At 29.6% G+C, this 21886-nt stretch overlaps 1 protein-coding gene across 3 annotated transcripts; it reads right to left on the bottom strand.

The window, feature by feature from the left end:
• Positions 1-4940: 4940 nt before the first annotated feature.
• LOC110670466 (uncharacterized) lies at positions 4941-11136 on the bottom strand. Of its 3 annotated transcripts, none has more exons than XM_021832526.2 (9): positions 10800-11136; positions 9594-9737; positions 8615-8770; positions 8356-8461; positions 7838-8020; positions 7185-7350; positions 6194-6507; positions 5443-5532; positions 4941-5226 (listed from the first exon to the last, which is right to left on the bottom strand). In XM_021832526.2, exons 2-9 carry the CDS (start codon positions 9606-9608, stop codon positions 5162-5164), a joined length of 1095 nt encoding a protein of 364 aa, XP_021688218.1. In that variant the 5' UTR covers positions 9609-9737; positions 10800-11136; the 3' UTR covers positions 4941-5161. The 3 variants fall into 3 exon arrangements, with proteins under 3 accessions (XP_021688218.1, XP_021688216.1, XP_021688217.1); XM_021832524.2 differs by having other exon boundaries at positions 10659-11135; XM_021832525.2 differs by lacking the exon at positions 10800-11136 and having other exon boundaries at positions 9594-10639.
• Positions 11137-21886: the final 10750 nt, after the last annotated feature.

Here is a 21886-nt window from a genome sequence, read left to right as displayed (position 1 = left end):
CAATTTACTTGGTTTACTTTGAGATGCAATTTTTTACTTACTTGGATTGGTACCTGGAAGTTTCCCAAAACAACATGCTTTATTTGTTGAGCCTTGCCCGTTTGACACTGAAGAACATGGTTTAAAAAAATATTTTATTATTTTAATGTTTTTCCAATTAAAATATATTAAATTAATTTTTAATATTCTCTAAATAATATATTATTTTTAGGATTCAAAGAGGTAGCACTTCGAATAGTTTCTTATTGTTCCATATCCATAGGATCTTGAATATCTTGCCAGAGGAGATAAGTGTAGTTAGGACCAGATGATTCAAGGCTAAATGTCAAAGTAGGATCTGGCTCAGGGAGGAGCCATACTTCAGTAGTCCTAGTCCGTGAAACTCCTTGCTGCTTAAGTTAAAGAGAGGTACAATTAATTATTCTTCCCTTGGGCTAGTAATTGTTTATTGCACAAAAGTGGGTATTCAACTCAGGCCTTATGCCTGCCATATGCAGGTGATTGATGACAGTGCCTTCATTAGTTTTCCATTCATTCTGAGAATTTTGAGACCTCTTAACCCGCAACTGCTGAGACTAAAAGACTAATTATCCAAGTATAAATACACGGTCCAACGCATCAAAGGAAAACACAACCTCATAACTGATCTCCTGACTAGATCGCAAACCATTCACCTTATTTCCACTATCAACTCTTTTCCATTGATCTACATGACAAGCTTTTCCACCAAGTCATCTAATCCTCCCAATCACTTGATTCCTCCACTTGACAGTTTTCCTCTTGGATGTAGCCCATCCATGACCTTGACACAAATCTAAGACCATGCAAAAAATAATCTATTTCATTTCCAGAATCTAATTAATGTCCTTAGAGACATTAAGGAAATCACCTCTATATTTTTCGCTGAGGCACCATTTCTTATCTGTTTTGCACTAAGTCCTAGCACAGACCTTATAATGGAGGAAATCTAGTTCTTATGGTGTATGACCCCTATAATCTTTTATGACTTTCTCGTGATTAAAATCGACATACACTATTATTTTTAACTACAGATATGACTAAAGTTTAATACAGACACTGACTAAAGTTTTAAACAGACAAACTAATGATGATCACGAGAAAACATCTAAAGAGCATTCGAGGCTGGGCAGTCACATGGAATTCTGACTATGACTCAAGTTGTAATTGTCTAGTTATAGCATTGGTTGCCGAATTATCTGAAACAACTGAAGAAAAGAAATAAAGAAAATAATTAGAAAAATTCATTAATCCATGTCCATCAAGGCCTGCCCTATGGAAGCTTAAATTAGAACAGTAGAGCTTGGAAGTTAGTTACCGATTGTTTATGAAAATGAGATGCAAATAGAAGAAAAATTATGGCTAATTTGGTTTCTTTCGTGCTTCTTCCTGTGCACTGATGTTCTCACTTATAATTGAGTTGAGATGAAACTTGTTTAAAGGTTCGTAACTTACTCAGTTCAGCTTAGCCCAACACCTGTGAGCCCGAGTAAGCCTAACCAGAGACTAGTTTATATTTTTTAATTTAAAACTCTTTTATTTAGATTAGGTAACCTAGGTCTCGCCTAAATAGGACCATTCAAGTCTGACCCAAACTTGGCCAAGCCCACCCAATAATTAGGTCTAGTCGAGGGCGATGCTTTTCTTACTTCTTAGATCCACAAAAGATTCAAAAGCATTTAAACGCAGACATCTACTATCATTTCACTCAGGGACGGAGTCATGTAAGGGCCAAGGTGCCCCCTTGAAATTTTAAAAATTTTTAAGGATTTAATAGTCATTTTTTAAATTTTTTATATTATTATATTAAATTTTGATGAGAATGAGACCTTTAGGGTTTTAAAAGATTTAAGTGAGTTTAATAGTAATTTTATATAAAAAAAACTCCAAACTCTTTATTAAAAGAATGATACAAGGAAATACAAATTCTTATACCTATAAAAAAAAATCTAAATCGTTATTATCTATTGGCTCTATACTCTATTTTATTTTATCATTTTCTCATCTAATAAATCCACAATTACCGATTTATATTCTTTAAAATTTAAATTATTAGATAATATCATTAAAAAAAAATGTAACATAATTCTCTCATATTTTTTCATCAATTTAAAATATTAGTAGCTTTCTTCTTGGAATATAATTATTATTTTAGAAATTTTTTCTTGCTAAAATATCTTTATACTCAAGTTAAAAAAAAAATCCATTTCATAATATTAGAAGTTAAACTATATTATTTATTTTATTTAATCTATAATTTTAACTAAATTTGCTTCTCATAATTTTTTTTAAAGAAATAAATTTGAGATAAATTGGATAAATTTTTTAATATTAGGCCATTAATATATTTTAACTTTAACAATTCACAATATTAATCATTCATTATATTTTTAAATTAATAGCAATTCCATTTAATTTTTAACAAATCAAACTTAAAAAAAAAATTAAAGTATTTATTTTATTATTATATTAATTAAATATTTTTATTTTATAACTATAAAACAGTTATTATCATTAATTAATTAATTAATTTCTTCAATTAACACTTTAATAAATAATTTATTAATAAATTATGTATTTTAATTTAACCCTCCTAATTTAAAATTCTGCCTCGGCTTGCTGATTTCACTTCCTTTGGCTTAATGCCTCCACCATTTCTACCATAACTATTACCAATGCACCTAATTGGTTTCCATTATTATGTGCCCTTTGGCATTGAAATTCAAAATTAAAAAAAAAAAAAAAGGTTTTTTAAAAACCATCATATATCATTGATTAAATAAAAGAGAACCAAAATATTTTTCTTTTATTATTATTTTTTTAATCTCGAGGGAGTCGTCTTCGGAGAATCATGCTAGTCGGTGTTGGTTGACATGAGAAAAATTAACACAATACAAGCATATGTCATACTCCTTTTCAAAGGTTTTTCCTCGTGATCTTTTTCTTTTCTTTCAATATATTGGGGCCTAGAACAGTGACTGAGTCAAGAATTTAAGTTAATGGTAAAAAATATATATATTAATTAAAATTTTTTTATATAATATTTTTTTAAAATTAAAAGAAAAAATAATAAAAATTTAAATAGAAATTGAAAATTTTCTAATTTGCATCCTTTTATCAAAATTCGATTATATTTTAATTTTTTTTTTGTAACCATTTAAAAGAAAAAATGAATGAAGTTAATTTTTATTACTAATTTTTAGTGAGTCATAATTGATTTTTAATGAGATCAAAATATAAATTTTATTTAATATATGTGTCTTTTATATATATAAAAGTAGGTCAAATTTTTCTTAAAAAATGTCATGTGCTACTTTTTAAATAGAATTCTATTTACCTTGCTAATTATTAATTTCTTCTATTATATTAATGTTTTAATTTATTTTTAATAAATCATATTAATTTATGATTTAAAAAAATAATAAAATACATTTAGTGGTCATTGATTTTTAATTTATAGTCATTGTTTTATATCTTATGGCAATTAAATGACCAAACTTTGAATAGAAAAATTAATAGTACAACTCTTTTTTTTTCAATTAAAATTATTTAATGATTGAATTAAATTTATTTTTAATTTTCTTCATTATCTTGCCTTTAAATAATAAGCATTTTGAGCCATTTAAGGATTATCAAACTACAATTACTAAAATTTTTTCTATCATTTAATGCTTTCCAAATTATTTTTTGATTTGCTCTATTTTCAATTTCTATTTAAATTTTATTGATCTTAATTCTTAAAATTTATTTGTATTTTTATTGATTCCTGATTTTTGAAATATTAAAAAGAGACCGTTAAATCCAAAAATCAAAAGATTATATAGCACCAACTATAAAAAAAAATAATAATAAAATAGCAAATATAATTATTTGTAGATGTATAGTAAGATAAGCTTTCCATGTTAATTTTATCTTTATTATTTTATTTGTATTCATTCTTTATTTACTGATGATACTTTTATATTTTCTAATCTTTATTTGTTTATTTTTATGAGTGATATATATATACTTACTGATGATACTTTTATATTTTTTAATATTTATTTATTTATTTTTATGAGTAATAATAATAATAAAATATAGGTGTGTTAATAAATTTGTTAGAAAATGGATTATAGAAAGTGATAAAAAAATATAATTTTATTGAAAATTTAAATTAGACAAAGATTTAAAATAAAATATTAAAATGAAAATATTATAATTATATGTCACAAATTTTAATAATTAAATTATATATAAATATTAGAAAATATTTAATGAAAAATAAGATATTAAAATTTAAATTAAATATAAAAAATTAATTTCTATCAAATTTATGTACAGTACAAGTATTTAGCTAATTTTATAAAAAAAATCAATGAGGTCAATTAACCCCACATTACACAATGTCGAGGTGCCTCTGCTTGAGGATGAGATACATGGATGAGAAATGAATTTATTAATTTTATTTAGATAGATTATTAGAATACAAAAGAAATGTCATTTAAAAAAGAAAATATAATTTTTTCAAAAGAAATGAGGATAAATAATTATTGTATTTTTAATTTTTTATGTAAATTTACTAATTTCAATATAAATAACATATTTATTTTCATAGTTTTCTTCATTTTACTCTATTTTGAAGGAAAATATTTTGAATCAATTAAGAGAATTTAAAAAATGAAATTTATTTTCTATTCTTCTCATTTCTCTTCCGTACTTAATTTCCAAACAAGAAAAATTGGGAAAAAAAATTTCCCCTTTTACTCTCTATCCAAACAAAGATAAAATCTGAAGTCAAGAGTATTAAAAGCTTGGAAGAAAAATTAACCACCGCTCGACATATCAAAAAAATAGCAACACTACTAACGTTATCACAAAATTTAATCCATGGTCATGGTTATTGACCATTTCTCATTCAATAATTCTCCATTTTGACAATATGAAGGGAAAAACAAGTATAAGCTTACACTTCTACCTTCTTTATTGATGGGTTAAAAATTACAACAGGACTATTTCCCATGGCATGCTAATAAATTACGTTACTGTAACACAAACGTTCAATTCTGTAAAATATCATTGTTCCTAGAGAATGGATAGCAAATGTTTAGTTTATTCTATCCTAAAAATTTCGACCAGAAAAAGTATGGGACCTCACCTTAGCCTAGGATTTCTCTTCATCTGATTGGGATGATGGACCAGGGACAGAATCCACAAAAAATTCTTCCACTGTTACAACAATGTGTATGCACGCTTAGAATCATAAATATTTAGCATGATATATTTTCTAGAAATCTATAGTTATTTCAGTAGGTATAAAGATAACAATAGGAGAATAAAGAAAAACGTTTTACCCATCATTAAACACTCATCAGTCATTCATCAACTAACAGAACAAAAAACAATATATGCATCAAAAGATACAACAGATGCAATCCCCATTACCTATGTCCTCGTGCTCGGGAGAATCAAGTAAAATTTCTGAATCAGAGGGCAGAAATGGAGATCCAGGATAGTTCCCTAGGGCTCCCAAATCTGCAAAAAAGCAAGCAATTCCAAGGTAATGCATTAATAAAAACCCTAGAAAAAAAATTATAAGAAAAATGTGAGATTTCCAGAATTAGTTAGCAGCAGCATAGACCTTGCCATAGCAACTAACCAAAAGTTCTGCAGTCATGCACAATATATTAGTGGTTGAATTTTTATTGCCTTCATTCCTGTTGACAGTCTGGTAAATTTGCTTTGAAATAGCAGACTCAGAAGCTAATGCAGTTCTAATACATAGTTAATGAACTAAACTGAGAAGACTAGAGGAAAGGGTAACAGACTCCAACCCAATTGGAATTGAGGGTGCATTGAGTTGAATTGAATCTGGCAACACTTCAAAAATTAGCCTCAAACAATTTAGGAGCGATAAACTGTTCTTCATACAAAATGGGGTGAAGGAGCATGAAAAACTTGGATATTTCAATTATCTCTTTCTATTTCCATGACATAAAAATTTCAACTTATGCGGGCACTCAGATTTCTTTCCCGGAGAAGATATCGCTGCTTTCTTAATACTCATAACAAAATATTATAAACAACTACTAGTAGCAAAAGTTCACTTTCTTTATGTGAAAAGATGTCTTCAATAACTAATAATACAACTTTCAAGGGCATTTAACTGAATTTACAAAAAATATCTTCAATTTACCTCCCAAGTTTGATAGATCTGCTGTTAAGTCGGAGAGGCTTAAATTCCACTGAATCTGATCTAATGATCCGGAGGTACCAGCCCCACCATCTGATCCAAGCTGCAATCCTACTGAGCTGGCCACATCAGATGTAAATGCTGTATCAAGTGCTGATATGTCAACTCCCATTCCTGATATTTCTGATGCAGCAAACGGAAAGTGACCACTGGATGCCACTGATGTAGGACTCACAGGCATATCAGACATGGATGACATGGCACTGCTTGGTGGAACTACAGTAGCCATATCAGGTGTATTGTTTTCCATCGCCAAACTACAGAGATAGGTGCAGCACCTCTTAGCTGTAACTTCTTTACAAAATGAAAACCAATATAAAAGCAAGAAAACTAAATACATAATTCACTAAGATTCTATGATTTTGTCCATGATAAAGCCAAAGTTATTGGAACATATCACATACACTGAAAGAGAGAGTATGCTGTTAGGAACCAGCACACATTTACCAAAAATTAGTTTTTTTTTTTTTTCCCTTTAATGACTCTTTATACGTGCTGTACTATAATACTTATCCAAACATAAACATAAATGAGGCAAACATTAAAACACAACTCAACCAATATTCAATCTTAGCCTTGTTGGGGTCAGCTAAAAGGATCCTTTTCCTTCCAATCTGCAAGGTTTAAGGGTGTATTTGTAGAGAGGTCTAATGCATGAATAAATACAGAAAAAAGTGACTAAACTGGTCAACGGCTAAAAGTAATTACTAATTAAGGTTTAGACAGAAACCAAAACAAGATGATACTGCAGAAATATCAATTAAATTGCTCATCAGCTAAAAGTAATTGTTAATCTGAAAAGCACATTCATGCATAGATTATATTTTAATTTTATTTCATTTTATTTTTGAAGGGGGTGTGTGGTGGCAGCAACCAGGAAAAGTACCATTACAAATAATTCAAGAAGATTAAGGGGAAGTGAAAAAATGCTCACTTGTTCCCAGAATTCATCCGAAAGGGATGAAAATTTCCTGGAGCAGGGAATCCATTGACCACATGGCAGCTTGATATTCCACAGCCCATGGAATCAATATGGGGCTGACCTGGAGCTGGCATTGGAGGTTGTTGCATGACAGGGTATCCCATAGGTAAATTGTTAACTGCACTGCAAAGAAGTGATGTTGAATAACAATAAAAATGATTAAAAATGAAAAGAAACATAAAACCTTCAGGCCCCACAGAACTTCTGTTAAATAAGACAACTTAGCACAAAAAGATGAATGGCAGCGCTTCAAATATCCATGACAGTTCTGATCCAACATAAAGGGAAAAATTGGATCAAATGGAAAATGTGAGAAGAAATAACAAAAAGGGAAGCAAATATGGTAATAATTTTCAACTTTAGCATGCAGATATTGATAGCAATACATGCAAAGGCATCTAAACGTTAGGAAGTTACTAAAAGGACCCAAAACATTATTACAACAATAGGTTCCATCACATTTTCCATGAAACTAACACAGAGATCAGCAAAAAAACAGTTTGAAGTAAAGAAATAGTTTTTGCAAACTCACTGCATTCTCTTGTCCTAACATGAGCGAAACCATTTGCTTTCCACAATCACTTTACTAGAAAGTTAGAACATACCGGGCATGGGATGAATCCCATTTTGTATGGGGGCCAAAGGAACCTTCGTAGGTACAGGAAACTTCATAAGATGATATTGATGTTCAAGCAAATGATTGAATAAGAGAATTTGCTTCTTCAGTTTCAGCCTTATGTAATAGGCCCTGAAGAAATCTGCATTTTCTTCTTCCAATTTCTGCCATACTAAAAATCAAATGGAAGAATATTGAAGGAAAATATCAGCGTAGGATACTTGAATGTAGAAAAAAGAAAATAAGATCAATTTGTTGCTGGTACTTTCTAGAATGTTCAACAAATAAAATAACTGCCAATGGTTCACCACAAGAATAATTAGGTTAATGGTTAATTATTGCTGAAAAATCAAGATACGGTTTGGGAGATGTCTATTATGGAAAATCTTACATACATTATTTTAGCTAAGAATAGCATATGGAAAATGTTAAATCAGCACAAGTTCAAACAATTGGTTTGAGGCACCTAAAAGACAAAGCCCAACTAAAAATGTTCAAGAAGCCTACCTAGTGTTGTAAATCCAGGGTCTATCCGCGCACGCGTCAAGAGGGTTTTGACCACCTCATCTCTATTCATGTACAATTGCAAGCAGCGCTCTATAAGATTCTGGACCTGTAAAAGCCATTAATATAATTTATTGGGAAAACAAAACCAGATTAATCATTCTCTTTTGGGATCAATATTAAGAGGGCGGGGACATGACATAGAGAAAAAAAATAATAAGCAAATGAAGAGAAAATCCAAGGAAGGATCAAGTTCTCTTACAAGTTCAATATCTTGGCGTGAAACCTTTCGGCTATCATTACTTGAAGCAGATACTGAACCAGAGTCTGCTACAGTTGCCTCTGTTGTGTGATTGTTCTTTTGGTCACTTTGGGAGTCCTGTGAAACTTGGGTTGAGGACTGTACTTCTTGGGTCTTCTGTAATGAAATAAAATGTTCTCCTCAATTTACTAAGAAGTGACAGAACTTTCAAGTGGTAGTTTTTTACTTCGAAGAAGCAAAATAAATAAGACCGATAGGCAAGTGACAGTTTAACTTGTTACATTCTAAAAGCTTTAGTTCCAGAACTCGACATGAATAAGAACAACTAAGAAGTTACATTGCTTGCTGCCTACTTAAATATTGGAATTTAATGATTTGAAGGCCTAAAACGAAATACGAGAAAATTCTGATCGCATATTGAATCCATTAACTGAGAAAAATTTATTGAAATCCTGCAAAAAGTGTCATGAGTTGGCTAGCCATACTGGTTCCCCTGTCTTCTGGTGTTAGTCAACAATAAAAATAGCAGTGCTGGAGGCACCGCATAATTGCTAATTGCTAATGGTTAATAGAACTTGTCAGTGTTAGAGTATGCAAAGTAGCATTTGTTGTGGCAAAGCTAAATTATAATTAACAATGGCTAGATCCAAGAGAAAAGGAAAAATGAAGGCAACTGTCAGAAATGCAACGTAAATGTTGAAAAGATGAAGCTTGGGGATCAATGCACAAGGAAACAAATTGAATGAGGGATGTTTCTCAAGAGCAGGGTGGGGTGTGTGTTGTGGAAGGAAAAGAAGAGAGGAAGAGCGAAAGAGAGTGTTAGAAGGGCACGTAGTGAAGTTGAGATTTCAATGTTTTCCCAGCCAAGAAAAATGAATACCCAGAAACCAACAAACAAAGCAACTATGAGAGAATAAATTTGTCAAGAGCCACAGAGGAGCAACATATGCACAGAAGTAGGGGGATACAGACAACAAACCTGTAAGGTCTTCATTCCAGCTGACTGCGGGTTAATGGCATCTCTTCAGCTCAGATACTGGCTACAGCTAAGGCCACATAGTTCAATGAAATGAAACTAAAAGCATCTACTTCTGTAGCGGTCATAGAATGAGGCAGTTTTTCCCTGCAACGAGAACATAAAGGCAATCATGGGAAGAACTTCTAAATGCGAAAGTTCAGCTAGTAAGTGGAAAACAAGAGATCCAGCAACAAACTTCTAACCATGAAATGTGATTCAATAACACAATGCATACATTCACATATGATGATAAGAAAGTTGAAACATGAATTCAAAAAATTCAAAACTCTCTCCACGTTCCTCGATTAAATTTGCCTCATAATTCTCACTGATCCAGCAAAAATAACAAATATTTGATCACTAACGCATTTCCCATACCCAAATCCTCGAGAATTAACAAGTTGCATTAATTGGAATCTTCGTTATTCAATTTTCAGGTCCAAGGACTGTGTTTCAAAAACAAAAGTTAATCCCGTCTTATTATCATTGTCCAACATTAGTCCAAAATTCAACATCAATTATCTAACTGTTACAGTGACGGATTTGGTTTCCGAATAAATTAGTTCAACATAATTTCTTTCCGCCTATGCGGACAAACTTAATTTTGAAATAGATAAAATGTGAAGTCCATGTTTTTCAATGGCATGAGATAGTGAAGATGGCCTTGAAACAACCATAGCCACCTTCAAAACCACAAATGGGCAACGCTTAAATATTTAAGAGCTACAGAAACGAAAAATCAAACAGATCTCAGTCCACTATCCAAAGTATTACTACTCAGAGTCCTATACTGGCCTCAGAATAAAAATATTCTAAAAATAGTTAAAAAATGATAGAGTTGACAACACTTTAATTTATTAAACAAATAGTTTAATGCTCCCCACTAAACCAAATCCAACATAGACTTTTACAAAAATAAATTTAAAACGTTTGAAAACAAATAAATTCATTTTTTTCTATAAAATCAAAATAGATCGACTTTCGATGCTCGTGTGGAAATAAACTAAAAAAGAAAATCGATATTACCTTGAACCGAAATTCTAAATCTCCAAAATGCCAAATTTAATTTCGACGAATTTAGGGATCACACCTCTTCACTATAGCTGAGATTTAAGAAATATCAACAAAAATCAAACTGTACTAAAAAAGGAGTGAACAGAAATTCACCAAAGAGACGACCAGAAGCTAAAAAAACTTGACAGTAAACTATCAGTTTAAAACTTCTCCATAAAACGTCTCCAGCAGAGGTAGAATGCAGCGAGGTCCTCAGAGAGCTAAATGATATTCACATCAAAAGAAAGAGGAAAGAATGGAGGATTTTAAATGTACATGAGCAAGAGCTGATATTAGCTGAGCTGATAGAAATTTGTTGGAAGATAAACGTGCGGTTGAAGGGGTTACTGTGACATTATAGAGAGCAGAAGGAGACTCTCTGCACAGGAAAAAGGAAAAAAAAATTGGAAAAAAAAATCGCAAGAAACCGTAGTTGTTGATTTTTGGGCCTTTTATACATCGGATTTCTCGTGAGAAATAAACGGAGGAAAATAAATATAATTATTCCGAGTTCCGACACGGCTCCGGTTTTAACCGCGCAATTAATTGACCTGTTTCGTGTATTAATGATTGAAATACGTTTTTTGGGCAAGCATTATTTCATTAAAAAAGAACATTATTTTAAACGCCGTTAAATAATAAATTATTTATAGTAATTTTATTGATATTTATGTATTTATTATTTAATTAAACATAAAATCAAGTTCATAATAAATGTATTCATTATTTAATTATTTAACCATTTTATAATTAAAATATATTAAAATTAATTTAAAATTAATTTAAATATTTTTTAATTAATATATTCAATGAAGCATTTTAACAAAAGCAACAAAGAGAAAATTTTTTCGTTGTTCTTTTGTTTCAGCCGGGAAATTCTAATGCCAAAATCCACAAATTTCACATTGAAAGGAGAAAAATCGTTATTTTTCTGATAAAAAGCACATCACTGAAGCACTATATTTACGTTAAGGTGAAGTGCGCCACTAGTTAGCAGCGGAGAGAGATATGGGCAAATGGGGACAGGTCAAGCCCCATAGCCTTTCCAAATCGGGCCATCTAACTTTGCATTACCTGTAAAGTTTTGGAGTTGAAGTAAGAAGGAAGGATGAAAGAAAATGCCAAAATGGTTGCAATTGCAAAACCAAGTTGTCGATTGTTGTTTACTCCGGTTAGTGGTTACAGAGACCATCACCAGCAATCTCCATAATTATTATTATTGTTTTTATTTTATAATTTTCAGGGTCCTACAATCGATGTGCTCCAATCTTGCCCATAAAGCCGATCCTTTGATTTTGAATTATATTTTCTAGATATTATATGCCCTTCCTATGGCCAGGACCACTACTGCCCACAATCGTGGTAAGGTGGTCTTTATCGGATGATGATGATCATACTAAATGTTTTATCTGATTGATTTTTATAAAATTTAAAGATTAATTTGAAAAAAGAAATCCCCTTTATATATTTTGTCTTCTGTTTCCGTTCTGCACAGTCAGAAGCCAGCTCGTGAGCCGTCACGAGCCACGCATGCTGATGAATTTTAATACCATTCGCTAATTTACTCTTTAGTTAATTCACATAACTAATCAAATGATTAACATCCATTTGTTTCCTTAGACGCACATACAAATGGAGATACGCATCTTGACACTTTTATGTCAAGTAGAGAGCAACCACATTCGGCTGTGGGGACAACACGTGGCAAAAAGGTATCGGCAGATCGTGGCATTCAAGTGGCCGATTATCGCATTGATTAGAGGTCAATATAGGGACAAAGGACTTTCAAAATTCCCGCGAGAGGTTGATGCTGGCGTCATCATCTTGACTTGTAAAAGTTTCCCATCAAGCATTTGGTGCCTGGGAAGAAGGAAAAAAAAAAGAATAAATAAAATAAAGTTACAGACCCAACATAATGTACAATAATCATAAACAATTGTTCATAATTTTATAAATAAAATAATATTTAATTTTTTTAAAATTATATTAATTATTCATTAATTTAAAAAGCTAAATATTTAGATAATAAATTGATGATTAAAAAAAATTCATATTAATAATTAAAAAAATTATAATTTAAATTAATAAACTTTATTATTATGTAAAAAGATATTATTTTATTAAAATTTAATTATTTTACATAATTAATAACAGAAAAAATTTATAATGTGATTATTTTATATTTATTTATTATTATATAATTTTTAATTATTTATTATATTAAAATATATTTTAATCAATAAAAATATTTTTTAATCCAAAATTTTAATTAAAATAATGTTAAATATATTTTATATTATAAATAAAAAAATAAATATAAAATTTAAATTAATAGATTATTTTATTAATTAAATAAAATTTTAGAAACTGTATTATAATTTGTTATTATTTTTTTAATTTATTCTAGTCATTTTCACTACATTTGTAGTATGGTTACAATGGTAAAAATTTAAAAGTTTTATTTTTTTTATTAAGCCTATATTTTAAAAATAATATGATGTAAATATTAAATTAAAGTACTTGAAATTTCGTATGCACTCTATATATTGCTACTTTGTTGTCCATAATCCCACATATATATGCGTCGATTACTAATTTTACTTAAGTCCATTCTCATATTTACAGTTAAATCTATGGCCCATTCTCCCTATTGAATTTGAAAATATCTAGGGACTAATAGTAATTCAATAATTCATTTTATATTAAAAAAATATTAAATATTATATCAATCAAATCTAACCTAATTAATTAATTAATTTTCTCATATCCTTTAAATAGCGATAATTTCAGGTTAAAGTCTCACTCAATCACCATCTGATAAAAGTATGAGATATGAATAATGGTAAATTACTAAATTTTTGTCATCTAAAATTAACAGCCAAAATCATAAAAAGACTGGACCAAACCCACAAATACAATAATGAAATAACGTAAAGCATATATTTGAGAAAAATAAACTTGCTTTAAGTTGAGAAGTTGTAAATATTATAAAAAATTTAAAACTAATTATAAATTATTAAATAATTTATCTAAAAATAATTATATAATTTATGATTTAAAATTTAAAATTTTTACTTATTTCTGACATATACATTATAATTTAAATTAAATTAACTTATCGCGTAAACTTTTGAATTTAATGGCGTTTGGCAAATTTAAAGGGCAAATTGACATTTATTCTTTCCAATGCTATGGACCGCCAATTCCACATAAGCACTAATTGTTATGGTGGCGTATCGTGGCCTCCAAAAGCCATTTTAATGGCGACTTTTTTGGGGTGGCATTCGAATAAAGCCCATACTAATAATGTTCTTGAAAAGTTTAACCTGAAAAAGAAAACAGGAAAAAGAAAATATCTAAAGAAAATCAAGCATGTCTTGTGGCTCTCGTCTAGTAAATGGCTCTTTTCATTCCCTTCTATTCTCCGCTCCACATCGAGAATTGGCGTGTGGCTTCTGTAATAATCTTGTCATGTGCCCATGTCTTACTCCTTAGTATGCATGCAGCAGGCAGCAACTTAAACTCCTTATTTGTCGAGCCAGCCTGCCCTCTGGACAGGCCAATTATTGGTTAACCTTATCATATGGGAATTGTTGGGAGGACCACTTTTCTATCACCTTCATTCATCAATTCTCTCTTCTTCTTCTCTTCGCAAATCTGTCCACGATATTCTTGTTCAAATTTTCTGAGCCAATGAACTGTAAACACCTGTGTCCAAAACATCTAGCAATTCCCTCACTTGGGTCGTTGAGTCGATGTGACTTGTGATCAGCATTTTTAGCCCACTCATTTATGTGGGCTGGCTCATTTTTGGTCTACTTTACCCTTTTATCATGGAGGTAACCAAGTCATTTCATTTTTGTAGGTTTGGTCCAGTCTTTTGCTTTATTGAGGCTTTAGATTTTTGTCCTCGAGAAAGTATCCACATCATAAAATAGTAAAATTTAGATTTCAGCCATCAGTTGGCTGATGGCTCAGTTCAGTTGGTACTTGTTTTTTTTTTTTTTTTTTTTATTCAAAAGATAGAATTGGATTCTAAAAAAGGCTTGTGGCCGTTACTGTGAGAGACCCATAGCATATTACAACAGGCTTAGAGGTTTAAATACAAACCCAGTTAAAGATATTCTAGCCCATAATTGGCATTAAAGATATTGTAGCCCATAATTGTGATTGTTCACGGAAAGTACAGGGTGGGTATGACTATTCCAATCTATAGTAACCACCTAGCCACTTGAGAATTTCATGCATAGATGGGCTAGATTCAGTTAAGGGCTGGTTGGGTTAAATTCAAAATTAAACCGATTAATGATTTTAGATCTTAGACTGGTTCAAGAAAGACTTCTTGAACTAGTATCGGAATTAGTGATTTCGAATCAGAATCAATTCAATTAAAAAACGTGTTTCTCTCTTTTTTTTTCCGCTTAGCTTAAAATTTATATTGATTTTAATTTTTTTTTGTATTAGAAACTAAATTAATAATATGTAAAAATTTATTATAGTTTTATAATATATAAGACTAAACCAAAATTATCCTGAATCGAAATTATTTTAAATCGAAATCATTTTAAATCAAAATCAGATCAAGACATGAAACCAAACAGTGATTCTGACCTAAAACTAATCCACGGCCAGCTCTAAGATGGGCGGTTGTGGAGGCGGAGTTCCAATAAAATCTCACCAGCGAAGTTTAACTCCCCAGTAAAATACAACCGCCACTCAACTCTCAACTTTTAGTGTTTAGTAGTCTAATGGTTCATGGATCGATTAGGACTTCAATTTTTATACCACCTTTTCTTCCCTTTCCACCTCTAAAGTTCTAATCCAATCACTTTGTCTCCATTTCTTCCACAAACGGCCCCATTTATGTAAGAATTAGCAACAAGTTAAAAATAATTACATGCTTAATGACTTCCACGTGTTAACATTAAACGGTTAAAACAGATGTATTTTATGATTTTTTTGTCATTTTAGGAGACATTAAAAAAAATATTAAAGTTGGGAGCACTAATCCATCATGGGTTGAAATGATATATTAATTTACTATAAACCTGTTTCGTATGTATTAGATAATCTTAAAATATTAAAGAACTTTTTCAAGTATGGAAAGAAAGCTATTGGCCACTTGGTTAATTACTTGAGATTTGGAAAGAGATTGCTTGAAGAGTGTATTTGATATAAATTCAAATCATATGAGAATGAGTTTGATAATCATTATATTTGATATTTGCATTGAAATATATGTAAAATTAAATATAAAAATTTAATTTAATAATTGATAAATTCATGTTCATATGAGTTAAGCTCCCATAAACACTTTGCTTGAATTATAAAAAGACCATAGAAGAGTAATGCCAACAAATGTAAGTCAACATCGTTAATTAGTTGCAACATTCTTAATTAATTACCATCAAAACTTTTTCGTTAATAACTTTAAGCTTTATGTCATACATGTTGGAGGACACCAGACAAATTTCTTTCTTGAAAGCGGACTTCATATGTCACTATATTAGAATAATCGTGTTGGACTGAAATTGTTATTCTTTATTACAGTAATTAAACACCATAATTAATATATATATATATATCATCATCATCATTTGTGGAAACATCTATTGATAGTCTCCTTAAAGCGATCGCGCTCATCATGCTAATAGATAGATAATTTTTTTTATTTATTTTTATTGTTTAAAAATTTAAAGTAAATATCACATAAAAAAAAATAGATCGGATCTAATCTTATCACAAAAATACTCTAAAAAGAGGTTTGCCTTGCAGCCTGAGAAATGCAGAAATGCACGATTGCAACAGCCTCGACGTCCATTCAACGCAGTATTTCAACTCCCTACAAGTCTTTCCCATTAGAAACTCACCTTGTGCCCGTTTGCGCCGTACGTCCGTAGACACAAGCACAACACACAAACGCTGCACCTACATCTTGCACGACTTTCATTTGACACCCTCAAGAGCAAGGAGATCAATCCAACAGATTCAGCTTTACCATTTGCCTAAAAATCGTATACCTTATCCCAAAAAGTGAGACCATGTTCAGCTGAAGAAGTTGGACGGATAAGTTGGAAGTCTCCTCCTACGGCTTGGTTTAAACATAACTCGATGACAGCGACTGATTTCACTTATGGAAGTGTAATCCGAGTTGATAAGGGAAATTGGGTTATTGGATATATACTGATTATTGGAAAAAGTTCTGGGTTATCTTTGAAGGTCTGAAAACTAGCATGGAATTTTGGAATCAGGAAGATTACAGTTGAACGTTGTCAATTCCATCTTGGCAGTGGTAGATGGAATTCTAAAGTAGAGATTGGAATTCTTACACCCTGCAACTAGATAGCTGCAAATTTTCCTCAAAAGTTATCAATGGCTAATTAATTATCCTCCTTCTGAGCTTCAATTATGGATACCTCATGATACTAGTGGGGCTGCATATCTAGGATGTGTTAGCTGTTGTGTTGTTTTCTTCTCTCTATTTTCTACAAAAAAAAACAAGGGGCGGCCAACATTCAAGTAATCTTTTTCTAGAAAAATAATTTTGTTAACCAACCAATATTATAGAGTCCTTTTTAGGTTTCTTCGAATTTGATTAGTATTTCCTCGAAGTGGAAATGGAAACGATCTTTAGGTGGGCAATTACCTGGGATAGGACCACCTCTAGAGCTGGGAAAGCTGGGACTAATGTACTGCCAATGAAAATCCATAAAACAAAAGCAGTTGTTGTGTAATGGATTGTGACAGTTCGCTCGAACCTTTTTTATTGTCATTCATTTGACTATATTGGGATCAAAATCAAATTGATTAAATTTATAATTAAAATTTGAAAATATTTAATTTAACTTATAAAAATTAACTTATAAATAGCAGTGTTTATTAGCTAATTTGAATTTATAAGTACTTAAAATTTTAATTAATTATGTATTAAAATACTTTATTTATTTGATAAAAAAATAATTTATAAGTATATTTATTATTAAAATAACTAAAAAGAATATTAAATAAATTTTATAGTAAAATTAATTAAATGAAAATGTTATAATAAAATGTTTGATCAAACTAGCTTATAAATATAGATTTTATAAACACCAAAATAAAAAGTTAATCTTATCAGCTTTTTTTTTTTTAACTTTCATGCTCAGTTTTATAAGCTCCAAAATTATTATAAAGAGATTAGCATATTTTTTGAACTTATAAATTAATTTAATTCTCTTAATTAATAATTTTTACGCTGAAGTCAAATTAAAATTGTTTGAAAGAGACTGATTCTGGTTTTTACACAACTATGAATTCAATTAAATTAAAATTGACTATTTAAATCGATAATTTAATTCAATTCAAATTTATAAACTAAAAAAGATGAATAAAAAGCTACTAAATAAAAAAGCCACTCATTCAATCGATTCAAATATTAATTGAACATGATATAAGTTAAGTTCAAGCTAATATTTTTTAGTGGATTAGAACTTCTTTTATAAATATATATATATATATATATATATATATATATATATATATATATATTAATTTTTTATTTATTATCAACGTATGATAATGAAAGTTTAAGTTCAAAATTATATATCTTCTCTTATACATAGACGTAATATGTAATTTATTAAAAGTTTATAAGAATTGTGAATTGTATATTTATCCCACATTTAAAGCAAATAAGAATTGAGAAGCAATATATTTTTACATAGGGGATGTGGGGAGGATGTTAGCCATAAGATTAAAGCCGGATAGTTAAAATGGAGAAATGTCACGGGAGTTTTATGTGATTGCAAGATTCTCAATAAATTGAAAAGAAAATTTTACCGTACAGTCATATGGCTGGCCATATTATATGGTAGTGAATGTTGGATACTAAAAGAGTCGTATGTGTCTAATATAAGAGTTGCAGAAATGAGAATATCAAGGTAGATGAGTGATCATACTATACTAGATAAAATCTGTAATGAGAGTATTAGAGAAAAGGTAGAAGTGATGTCAATTGAGGATAAGTTGAGAAAAGAGAGATTGAGGTGGTTTGGTTATGTGAAGCATAGACATACGGATGCTATAGTTAGACAAGTATAAGACATTAGGTTAAATCCTCAGAAATTAATCATACTCACGTTGGATTAGCTTTTTAACAGTGAAACGTTCTCTAAAAATATCATATTTATCTATGAAAAATTAAAATTTTAATTTCACTTAAAAAATAATAGTATATATATATATATATATATATATATATATATATATATATATATATAGCCGATAAATCAAATTTCAATCACAAAACATTAATGTAAAGAAATTACAAACAGAAATCACAGTCATAAATTATTTACTACCAACTCTAATAAAGCTGGCTAAGGATCGCTACGAGAAAGCTTTTCATTTTGTGAGGAGACATTGTAATATGGCTGCCAAGGCCCTGTCGGATGACTAGTTTTCATGTATAAATTATTTACTACCAACTCTAATAAAGCAGGCTAAGGATCACGACGAGAAAGCTTTTCATTTTGTGAGGAGACATTGTAATATGGCTGCCAAGACCCTGTCGGATGACTCGTTTTCATGTAATCCTCCAGCTGAAATCATATTTGCAACAAACTTTTTGCCGCCTTGAAGTGGAGGCTATCGTGGATGAATTAATCTCCTTCTAAGACGTCGGTAACGTATAAATTATATATGAAAAAATAAAGTAAATATATGAAATATTAATTCATTTGTGTAATATAAAATTATATTTATGAGTATGTCTTTTTTAATTATTAATAAATAATTAATAATTATAATTTTAAAATTATATTCTCATTAATCTAATTACATCGTAAATATATTATAATTTATCATTTTTTTAATTATAATTTAATATATTTATTATTTTAATTATATTATTACGCTATAAAAAATATCTTTAACTATATATAAAATAACTCTTTAAATAATTACTTCTACTCAATATAGAAAATAATTATTCATTCTATTATTTTTTTAGCACCCTTTTAATAAAATTTATTACTTATAAAAAATATAAGGAATATGCTTTTTTTTTTTTTTATGTCTTGCACTTGAATTACTAACGTGTATATATATATATATATATATATATATATATATATAATATATATATATATATATATATATTGAGATTTTTATCTAAAAATAATCTAACGGTCTTTATCTTTTAAAAAAAAAAAAAAAACAAATAAAGCCCAAGAAAGATGAGCTCATGAACGTACTGCCTACCGATTTTATGTTTCTTTAGATGGGAGTTTGGAGACGCGAAGACTGGTCTAATTTCCTATTCTTAGGTTTCGTACTTTTTCCGGTGATATTTAAATGACGTAATTACCCCCCAAAATATCTGATTGGAGGTCGAAATCTCATCATTTTAATAATAGCAATTTTCTGCTGTGCTAATAGTATTCATTTGGGGATTTTTCATTCAGATTAGAGTAAGAGAGAGCTGATCGATCTGTTCCAATTGTCGAATAATACAATGAATCAAAGTAAAATGGAATATAATCAAAAAACAATATGGAATCCCTGAGAAGCTAAAGAATTTGGTTAAAAAAAAAAGTTTTTTTTCGATATAATAATTATAATTTCATTGTGCTCGAGTCTAAAATTATTAATTGATATTTTTTATTTAACTCAATTTCATAAAAAAAAAAGACATATTAAATTTGAAGTGATATATAATGAGATAAATAATTAATTTATATTCTTAAGTGAATACAGTATTTAAAAAATTTTATCTTATTTTATAAAATTTCATCATTTCATATTTTTAAAATTCGAATACAATATGATTAATGAATACCTCATATAATAACTTTTCAATATTAAAAAAAATGATTTTAGGAGATTACGATTTAAATCGTCACATCACCTACGTTATACAAGCGACAACATTCAATGACTCAACAGCTATACTATATTATCTAAGCCTATGTGTAAATATAATGAGCCTTGATTCAATTAATGGAAAGAGGGATGCACAATTATATGCGTAGATGCATCAATTGAATCAAGGCAATCAGTTTGTTATTTCTACCAATTTATTGCCTCTTTTGTATCCCCTTTGGAGGTTAATAGCACTATTTTTTTGAATTAAAGTATTATTTTAAATACTATTAAAAAAATAATTTAGAAAAAAATTATTTTATTATTTTAATATTATTATAATTAAAATTTATTAAATTTAATTTTAAATTATTTTTTAATACTTTTTAATTAATATATCTAAAAAAATAATTTTCTCAACAACATTTTTAACAGTAATGCCAAACAGACTCTCAATCTTTCTTATGTGCTTATTTGGTCATTATTAAAAAAAAATTTAATACACGGAATAAATTTTTTATCATAAAAATAATAAATCTTAAAATGATTAATATTAAATGTGGAGATTCAAACCTAAAATTATTACGGTCCATTGATATCATTACTGAAATATAATTAAATCAATATTTTATCATTTAATTGAATTTGCGAGTATCGTGTGATTAGATAACGAGGTTGTCTTCCAACCATGTCTATAAATAAAGCCTCCAAGCCAATCCTTTTTTACTCCCTCGCTTATTGCTCACACCATTCGCTGCTATCGCTATTAACTTCATCAAGCCTAAGGTGCGCTTTCTCTACCTCTCATGCATCTTCTTCAACATTTATTCTTCCTCTATATGCTATACGAGGAAATAGTTTGCTCATTTTTTGAATGTGATGCTAAATATTGTACAAAGCTAGTATACATATATATGTCTATATGAAACATGAGTGAATATGATTGGAAGAAAATCTCTACCTGTTGTGTGTGTGCGTTCTCGAGCTAGCATGCAGGGATTTTCGTTTAGAAATCAGATAGAAGTTAAAGCAATTCATTTAGAGACTACGTATGACCTTGTTAATTATGTTTGGTTAAGGTGCGCCCGTTTACCATAGCCTACCTATGGCCATAGTTGGAAAAAGATCTCCCTATAATGCAAGAGATTTTAAAGGCTTAATTTGCTTCTCAGATTCTCCTGTATGCCTGGGATCCGGTGTGCGTTTGGGTTTTGGACTTTTGGTTTTGGTCCCAAAGGCACTGCCTTCAATGCTAGCCTACGTTTCTGTCCTGCTTAAAACCACTAGAGCAATGCACATGCAATTTAGGTCAGTCAAAAATAAACCTTTGAATTTGGACAAAATTTTAAATTTCATTCTTC

This window comes from Hevea brasiliensis, chromosome 9, assembly GCF_030052815.1.
Source record: "Hevea brasiliensis isolate MT/VB/25A 57/8 chromosome 9, ASM3005281v1, whole genome shotgun sequence".
Lineage (NCBI taxonomy): Eukaryota > Viridiplantae > Streptophyta > Magnoliopsida > Malpighiales > Euphorbiaceae > Hevea > Hevea brasiliensis.
This window is presented reverse-complemented; position numbering and strand designations above follow the sequence as displayed.